The sequence below is a fragment of the Colletotrichum phormii genome, assembly GCF_030913505.1.
Source record: "Colletotrichum phormii strain CBS 102054 chromosome Unknown BDP81scaffold_24, whole genome shotgun sequence".
Taxonomy (NCBI): Eukaryota; Fungi; Ascomycota; class Sordariomycetes; order Glomerellales; family Glomerellaceae; genus Colletotrichum; species Colletotrichum phormii.
Window position 1 is genome coordinate 596,852 of NW_026851466.1, and position 9,166 is coordinate 606,017.

Below are 9,166 nucleotides of genomic sequence, written 5' to 3' on the forward strand. Positions count from 1 at the left end.
AGCAGATAGAGCTTTTCAATGTCGCTACAACACTATGGTATCCCGCAACGTGACGATGGTGATCAAGTAGCTATAGTGCACATACTGGTGCAGAAAACATGACAGAAATGACGCTGTTGATGGGAACCCGTAGGTAAATAATATTGTCTTAGTGAGCCGACGGATATTTGCTTTTCATTGAAACCACATGCCAACAAAACGCCAGTCAACGCTAGGCCGGTTCCAGAATATCTTTCATGTCTTCAGGGGGACGCGAGCAACGAAACTCGATTCTAATTGTGGGAAACTAGCGGCGTCGGTCATCTGTTTCCGCCGACCGTTAATCCAGTTGAGATCTATGACGACGTAGAGCCAAGTACTAGCAGACCACGTCGGTCGCGTCAGCGCGACACTGGTGTAAGATATCGGCCAAGTGGAGACCACTAGATCTTTTCTTCTCCAAGCAAGGAGCCTCATCTGGCAAGCTCAAGCTATGGTTTCGTCATAGATCCACGAAGCCACGCGATGGCGCTGACACGCTATGCAGAGAGGTGCATCCCAATCGGCGATTAGGCTTTACCTTGACCGAGAAGTCGATCTCACCGGCCAGAATCCCCTTATTACGGACATTTTCGACCCCCGAAATGTGCGAGAACACACATCTAGATTACAGTGTCTTGTCCTCATGTTTGTTGCCGCTGGAATCATTGAGACAAGTCAATCTTGGCATCTGTGCTAAACTGGCTAGGCATCTAGGGTGCTCGGGCCCGTGATCGAAAATTTCCGGGCGGGTTCGGCCGTGTTTCTTGGTGCTCTGATTGGTTCTGGGTTGAGTCTCCTGCTCCATGTCTCTTAAATGGACCGGACTCGATGGACACAGCTTTCTCCTTGCGTTGAACCTTCGTGTCTTCTAAACTTAGGTATTCACCCTTTGCATGCCCATGCAACATAATTACCAACTAATAAGTGATAAGCCATATATTCTGAACCGAGTGAAGTAAATGTGAGGGGATTGATCTTTACCTAGTTCCCCATGTTTTCTTCAGTCTACTCTTTTTAGTCCATGCCTAATATCATATAGAAATGCTTGGAGAGTAAGGCCTGCATGAATCAGCTCGATGGCTCTTGTTATTTGTAACAACTATTTCCAACGGGAAAATTTGAAACCTTGAGACTTGGAGTGTTGAATCGAGGAATTCAGACACGATACCAGGCCACGCAGACAGATGACACTACCCGACGGGTCTAAGAGGGAAACTTGAAGTCGATTTCCTCACATGATAAAGTGTCAAAGACATGCTTTTGTCAGTGAAGATAACAAGGATACCGTTCTAAGTATATTGTTCTAAATTCAAAGCTTTTCTACCCGGAACAAACAACCCAAAAATGACAAGCCTAGCGCTACTTCGAGTTCGAAGCCAAATGTGTCAAAGCCCATTCGCGCTGTGCGTCGATGTACTCCTGACTAAATGTGTAATCGTTGTACCCAATCTCGGACCCTCTGATGTAGAACGAAAAGCGGTGGTACTTCGTAAGCGGAATGCCGTGCTTGAAGCGCCAGACAAGGTCGGGGTTTGCAATGAAGCTTCTTCCGAATGCAACGATGATATCCCACTTTGCGTAGTGCTCTTCCAGTGCCTGGGCAGCGCTCTCGGGACCATAGCCACCGGCCACAACAACAGGGGATAGGTTATCCCAGATGTCAAGGATAAAGTCGAGGGTCTGTTGCACAATCTTGGGATCATGCGTAGTGTTCAAAAGCTTGGCAGGATCGCCTCGAGCCTCAACGAGTGACAGATAGGCAAAAGGAACGTTCATCTTCTTGAGTTCCGTGACAATGTAAGTGTACTGTCCGTGGATATCAGATGACTCTGCGCCTTGAAAAGATGCATACGGAGAGAGTCGAAGAGCCACTTTCTCAGCTCCGATAACTTCAACGACTGCCTTAACGACTTCAAGTAGAAGCCGAGCCCGATTTTCAATCGAGCCTCCCCATCTATCAGTTCGCTTGTTGACGGAGTCTGAGAGGAACTGATCCAGAAGGTAACCATGGGCTCCATGGATTTCAACACCATCACCGCCTGCGGCAACAACTCTCTTGGCAGTGTCCGCAAAGTCTTGGATGACTTGCAGAATCTCCTCTTCTGTCATTTCTTCGGGGACGGCTGCGCCAGGTTCCATGGGCACAGCGCTAGAGGATCGAAACCGGTAGCCGCGCTGCTTCTGGTACTCGGGGTCTGCAGCTCGTCCCTGTGCCCAAATTTGTTGAAACCACACGCCTTTCTTTTCGTGAACTGCGGCGATGACCTTTTCCCAAGCAGCGACTTGCTCGTCTGTGACAAAGGCCGGGCCGTGTGGCACTCCTGTCTCCGGCATTGACGTGCCGGTGGCCTCGGAGATAATCAAAGTACCCGGAGTCGAGGCTCTGTCACTGTAATAACGAGGGACAAAAGATTTGGCCACGTGGCTTGCATCATTTCGGTATCGGGTCAAGGGTGCCATGGCAATGCGATGCTCCAATTGTGTGTTGCCAAGCTTCAACGGCTTGAAGAGCTTGCTTTCCGTAATTTGAGAGGTTGCCATGATGAATCGATGATTTGAGCTACTGGTTGACTGATGGTGTTGATGTGTTACTGTGTTGAATGAAGGTAGGATACGTTGACGAGCTGTGAGGAAACTCAATCAAATTTGCTTTTGAGAAATTGTTGAAAGGGTCTATGTCTAACTAGCTCTGGAGCCAATGCGAGGTTTCTTTCGTCATTAAATACCATCTATCACTCGATTTGTTTCCTTGTTTTTGAGAAGGCCCACTATGACTCGGCGGCGAGTCAGCCGGAGCACTGATTTGCGATGCTGTGGGCAACTCCGCAACTCCGGCTTGGCGTCTTACAAAGCGTGCAGCAGCTCCGTGATTCCGGGGCAACCCGATCGCCCATGCCGCTGACAATGACACGTTTAAGTGGGCTTCTGGAGTTTGTCATCCCGTTCTTAGTCATCGGAGATAGATTTTTCATCGGAGACTTGTGGATTGGTCGAATCCAGGCGTTTGGAGAATACTCGTAGGGACTGGTTGACAGAACCCAACCCGCACGAAATTTGTTTCAAGAATGGCGTCAGTGTATTAGTGGCCAACAACTCTAGATTCACGTGGCCTTCGTACGTCAAAACCACGATGGTTGGTCGTACTTCTTCTAGGTCGTTCGGAACCCCTCCTAGCGTTTCAGCGGCTTCTGAGCTCTATACCTCCATGTTGCAACATGAAGTTGACACAGCCGTGGCCGACAAGCAAATTTGAACAAGTCCGCCACACACTCATCACAAACCGGAATTACTCCTTCTGCTGAGGCTGCCAGGAAGCCCCCGACAACAATTTGAAGTATCTATTAACCGTTCCCTCTCTCCACGATGATTGAATTTAGCGTCTTCTTGCGCGCCTGTCGTAAGCGGCATCACACTGTAAACATGTCACACCGAGATTCAAGGCAAGGCGATTGAGAATGATTGCGTGATCCGAGTATCGATAGCAATCTATCCGCTTCACTCAAATTTTATTTGAGTACACGTCATCTTTGCCCTATAGTCCTCTGATATTTCAGAACAATACATGTATCCTTCAGGCGCTGTCGAAAACCTGGACGGCAGCTTGAGCAGTGGATGTAGCGCTGGCTGGGTTCTGGCCTGTCACTAGGCGACCGTCAACCACGTGGAAGTCGTCCCAGATACCAGGGGCACGCACATCTATTTTTTTGTGTCAGATCAGACGAGATCTACCAACCAAGTAATGGATAAGAAGGGCGAGAAGAGAGAATTGCTTACATTTCGCGCCAAGTCGAGTGGCAGTCTCCTCCACCATCTCGGCACCCCAGCTTCTGAGTTCATCCATAATACCCATGGAGATTTCGGCTTCCGTCGTGAACCCAGTAATCCTCTTGTTCTTAACAAGAGGCTCATTGGTGGTAGGGTCGATAAGATTGGCAAAAAGTGCAGGCCCGTGGCAAACAGAACAGACGACCCCCCCATTTTTCCAGACTTGCGCTGCAATTCGTTGAAGAGAAGAGGCCGTCGGATAGTCGATGAGGGCAGCATGGCCAGCAGAGGCGTAGAAAAGCCCGTAAGCGTTACCATCGAGGTCGGCGGCTTTCGGCATGTTGTCGAGCTTCGTGCGGAATTCGCTCTTGGTATCATTCCAAATCTTCAGATCTTCGCCATGGAGAAAATCTGGCTGGCTTGAAAGCCAGTCGGGGGTGTATGCACCACTTTCGGATGCGAGATCAACTTCAAAACCAGCGGCCCTCAAGACGTTGTAAGGATGCAGCGCTTCGCTGATAAAGAGACCAGTGGTTTCCTTTCCCCCGAAGAGTGTGCCATGAGCAGAAGTGATGCTGATCAGAGCTCGGCGCGGCAAAGACATGGTGAGTCCGGCAATGAGATTTTTGGCTAAGGTAGGCGAAAATCGATGGCAAAGAAGCTTATAGTCTGCTAAAGTCTGATCCGACTGAGCATGAAGTTGTGAGAGAAGTGTAGGGTGGTTGAACTCAATGTGTATAGTTGGCGATTTGGATGAAAGTATTTATACTCAACTCATGCCATTGTCTTTTAGAGAGACGAGGCTCGTTGACTGCCCGCCAAGAGGAGTTGCTGCGATTGGTCCGTTGGTCTACACTACCGGAGCAACTCCTAGTGGACTGAAAAGGACCAGAAAAGGACCAGAGTAAGCAGACCGAGGACATGCTCCAATTGGTCGGATGTTTGACAAATGCTTACGAGTTCTGTAAGCCATTTTCTGAATTAGCATCTCGAAAAGGAAGACGTGAACTGATTACTGGGATCATCGCCTGCGCATCGTTTGCACGTGAATCAAAATGTTGACCACTACCTTGCTTAACATCAAGATTCTAGCTAATACACAGAGGACTCGCCAAATATGCCGATGTCGCCTGTTCCCAGCATGTCAATGTTGGCCCAGAAATCTACGCCAACCGCCATTTCCGTGAAGTCGAACTCCGGAAACTGATTCATGAGCTCGGGAGATGTTGGTTCATGGGCCAGTTCAGAAGCAAAGCCGTTGGAAACCTCGACCTCCGGATCCATACGCAGCGTAGATAATTCAGCTGGTCCCTTATGACCATAGCTCTGGGAAGATGCCGATATCAAGGCATCGATCTTCGTACAGAGCATTCGGACAACAGTTTCAGCATTTGTAGCCAGCTCGAAACTTTGGCCAAATGTACGAAAAACCGACAAGGCCAATCCCATGGCACTTCTCGCAGGTTCCACGGAAGCGTGGCATGGATTGGCCAAAATGAATCCTGCCAATGTTATGGCAGAATTCCATTGCCACTGAAATGCTTCATGCCATCCATTGAGAATAGCTGTGGACGACAACGCTTGCTGGGTAATCTTGGATAGCTCTATCGCGTGGTTGATGCTTTCCACTGCGAGCCTCTCAACAAGACTCCCGGCCACCGGAACTCTTTTGAACGAGATGAAGGGTCGGTAAAGGTTGACAGACATGTGGTGATATTCCATTTCCAGGAGGAGGCGTTGTCTTTGTAGCCAGAGTGGGGCATACTGCTCAATGACGAGAGCCGTGCCGTCAGTCGAAAGAACACAGCCATCGGTTTCTCGACTGGTTTTGAGCGCCCCAGGTAGGTTCTGCACCCATTTCTCTATCGCTTGGATATGAGGTCCCAGGCTTTCGGCTACCTTGGCTAATGATGTGGGGTCATCCCATATGGTCTTGTGTTGACCAAGGCCAAAGTCGTGACTGTACAATGCAGTATGAGCATCTCTCATCGTTTTGAACAACTTGAGATGATGAAGGCTAAAACTTAGCCAGGTAGCGTCCCCTGAGATGGGAGCGAATGTAGATCCTGATAACACGGAAGCGCCAAGCTGGTCATCGGGGAAAGGCGGCATGGAAAATGAGCCATGAAGTAAAAAAGGGCGGCCCAGCTTCATCCCGACTTTGCTATCCAAGACATAGACGGCCCACCAAAGACGACGTCTTACTTGACGTTCTTTCTCTGTTGAAACAAGAGGAGGGTCAATGTGAAGACCCAGCATGTAGGCTGTGCGTACAGCTTGACCGCAAATGCTATCTGCCATGTTATGAAATGACGCGCCACAGACATAGACAGCTGATAGAAGATGACACTGGAGTGTAGAGATGGTAGGGCTTTCCATCTCTCCTGCTAGCAAAGTCTGTGCTCTTCGATAGTGCCACCGGCCGGCAGTTGTAGCATCGTTTTCTTCAACAATATTTCCTTGATGGCTAGATGGCAGACTCGAGGCCCTATACTGCATGCACATGGCAACAACAATGTCGACTAGCGCCGAAGACTTGCGAGTATACCCCACAGGCACGTCCAGATAGAGTGCTTGATACTCTTTTTTAAACTCAGCCTCATCGATAATGGCGTACAAAGAGGTGTGATACGATTGCCAAAACAGATTGACGAAGTACTCTTCTTGAATCGGATTCAGGAAAACACCAGATTTATTGCCGTTGACCAGTGGTCTCAGCAAATGAGATGCGTCTTCTGATGTAGTCTTTGCCTGAGCGAGCACGTTATTACCGCCCGTTGATCGGAGAAGCATATGGTCTGGCTGAGCATGTTCAACATCGGTACTGAGGAACACGCCAAGGCGGTGGATAAAGAAGTAAAGAGACGAAGGTCCAAACCAAGCGACATGAGGCGAACGTGCAGGTCGAAGCAGAGCACCGTCCCAAGGCTTGTTGTTTGGCGTGACGAAGTGGCCTTCGATGTTCATGGCTGCCGGTGCTTCCACGGTGGCGACTACTTGCTGTGAATGTATTGAAGGTGGAGATTCAGAAGTGATATGCGCCTCTCGCTGTCGTTGGAGCTCTCGTTCGAGGTCCAACACTCTAAGCCTCAGTCGATCTATCTCTTCATGGGCCTGAGAGAGGGTCGAAGTTCGCGATGCATCCGAATTGCTACACTGCTGGCCCCGACCCCTGCAGTTGGTACAAGGAGATGCATCGTCGCATTTGATGCGACGCAAGCGACAAGCATCGCACGCCCTGCCGACTTGCCTCCTCTTTGGCCTGATCCCGCTCCTTGGCCGGTTCTCTAAGGGTTGTGGAAGAGGGGCAGGATTAGCCATGAGTCAGGAGGGCCTACAATGGCCAGGGTGACTGGAGGTTGCGCTCAGGCGGTGATTAGGTCCAATGATAGAGTGACCTCTTGAATAAATGAGACCTGACCCCTCCCATAGCCATGACAAGGTATTCGTAGTTTGAGAGAGAGCAGTTTGGGTATGAGCTCGTTGTCGACGGTTCAAAGTGTTCTGAGCCTTTGAGGCCACGGCATGCGAAGGGGTCCAAATGGTAAGTAAGCACGCAGACGCGGCAGGCAACAGCGATGGCACGTGCGGAACGGCCCCCACGTGGCACCGGCTGCACCGCACGCACTGCAGACCAATCAGAGCCTTAAGCCATGCGCATATCCATACATGGATTCTTGACCAACAATTAGCCATAGTTGTCGGATTGGAAGTCCAATTCGGCCGCGAGTAGGGGCAGAGCATGGGCCACCTCGAGGGGGTACACTTAGACCTCGACTACCCACCCAACCTCCGGTTGGAATCTCCCTTCTACTCCTCACGCAGAATCAATCAATACAGAGATATTGATACTTCGTCACCCCCAGGACCCTACGGTTCGAACCAAATTCCCTGTGAGAGGAATACCAACAATAGTCAACAATGTGGTGGTCTTTATTATACTAAAATGCTTGACAGCCCGTCATCAAGATTCCGACTTCTGGCTACCCGTGAGAATCTCCGAGAGTGTTGGTAAATCTGATGGTCCCAGCGCTCATCGCGAGTTCTTAGTCGAGCAGTCCCTTCAACCATATTTTCTTGAAATCAAACATGGTGAGCTTCCATCCCTGTTGGTTGACACTTGACCGAGTTCCAGTCTGTAGCTACACTGACAGACCATTTGACCAGAGAAAAGGGGAGGAGAAAGTGATGATAGTCTGAGCCGCACGCAATCGAACTTCACAGGACTAAAAACGTAGGTAGTCACGGTCGCATGCACGTCCAAGGCATAGCTTCTTGACTTGCTCTACCTTATCTCGACGTGTGAGAGAGTTCTCAAACTTTGATACAGAAGTTTTGTACCAAATCATCCAACTTGGGCGACTGAAAAGAGTTCTTACCCCAGTAAGCGCTCTTTGACAATAGTTTAGTAAGTGCCTTCCTGACAGTATCGGAGGCCGAGGAATCCAGCGATTTCCGCAATAAGGTTTGGCAACAAGTCCCTGTAATTAGATCACGGGTCTCCACTGCACGACCTTCCTATTCCGCGCCTGGATGCGATGATGGACCTTCCGCCCTCCGGCCCCTCTCTATATCCCGACCATACGAGAATGTTGTTGCTCAATGCCGATTGGAGGGGTTAACAAACCCCTTAGGATCTGTACGTTGCAGTGATACCAGCAGACCTAATCAAGCTTTCCAGCCTCAAATAGCAGAGATTGCCGACAGATCGGGAACCGACAACACCTACCCAATGCTACCTAGGCAGGTGGCTATCTGCATCTCGAAATTGGGACACTGGGACTTCTGAAAGTGCTTTTGGCGTTGATCAATTCGTATCGCAATTCTTATCGTGAAGCACGTCTTCGAGACTCACCATGCTTTACTCTTGCGAGATGTTATTCTGTCTGGCAATGGACGGCCTGAGTAAAGTACTTGTATCATGTCGCGAAGCACGTTTCAAGCCAAAATGTCACGCAAATCATACTGTTGGTATCACAGGCGTGATATATTTCCTCATGAGGGTGTATCTTCGGCAACAATCACGTCGATGTCCGTGATAATTGCTGTTGTTGTTCTTCCTATTTACATTGTGGGCAGGGGCCGATCGAAGTAGGTGGGGACGGCCTGGGTGGTTGCCCCACCTTAACCGGCCGTGATGACTAAGCCGGTTGTCCCACTTCGCCCAGGGCAGGCGCCAGCCAGCCCACGATACCTGCCCATTGCTCCTTATCAGCCTTGCTGTTCCGACACTCCCTAAGGTAAAAACTTCATACTAAGGACTTAAGCTAAAATACATTATTGAAATAAAAAGAGGACGTTAATAGATAATTACCTGAATGCGGTATATATAGAAATTGAAGAGAAGAAGCCTTTATATTAATATAGATAAAGAAGGATA

General features: G+C 49.5%; 4 protein-coding genes across 4 annotated transcripts; all 4 read right to left on the reverse strand.

The window, feature by feature from the left end:
* Nucleotides 1-215: 215 nt before the first annotated feature.
* Nucleotides 216-622, reverse strand: BDP81DRAFT_437785 (uncharacterized protein). Its single transcript, XM_060591264.1, has one exon. The coding sequence runs from the start codon at nt 454-456 to the stop codon at nt 235-237; it is 222 nt and encodes a 73-aa protein (XP_060440546.1). The 5' UTR covers nt 457-622; the 3' UTR covers nt 216-234.
* Nucleotides 623-992: 370 nt separating this feature from the next.
* Nucleotides 993-2,697, reverse strand: BDP81DRAFT_437786 (NADH:flavin oxidoreductase/NADH oxidase). The gene has a single exon (XM_060591265.1). It carries the CDS (start codon nt 2,560-2,562, stop codon nt 1,381-1,383), a length of 1,182 nt encoding a protein of 393 aa, XP_060440547.1. The 5' UTR covers nt 2,563-2,697; the 3' UTR covers nt 993-1,380.
* An 895-nt stretch (nt 2,698-3,592) lies between these two features.
* On the reverse strand, nt 3,593-4,390 carry BDP81DRAFT_329876 (class I glutamine amidotransferase-like protein; the record flags this gene model as incomplete). Its single annotated transcript, XM_060585351.1, has 2 exons — nt 3,593-3,717; nt 3,796-4,390. The coding sequence occupies 2 exons, from the start codon at nt 4,388-4,390 to the stop codon at nt 3,593-3,595; spliced, it is 720 nt and encodes a 239-aa protein (XP_060440548.1).
* A 746-nt stretch (nt 4,391-5,136) lies between these two features.
* Nucleotides 5,137-7,050, reverse strand: BDP81DRAFT_290938 (fungal-specific transcription factor domain-containing protein; the record flags this gene model as incomplete). Its single annotated transcript, XM_060583064.1, has 1 exon — nt 5,137-7,050. A coding segment is annotated over one exon (1,914 nt), but the record flags the coding sequence as incomplete, so codon positions are not given.
* Between the last annotated feature and the right edge of the window lie 2,116 nt (nt 7,051-9,166).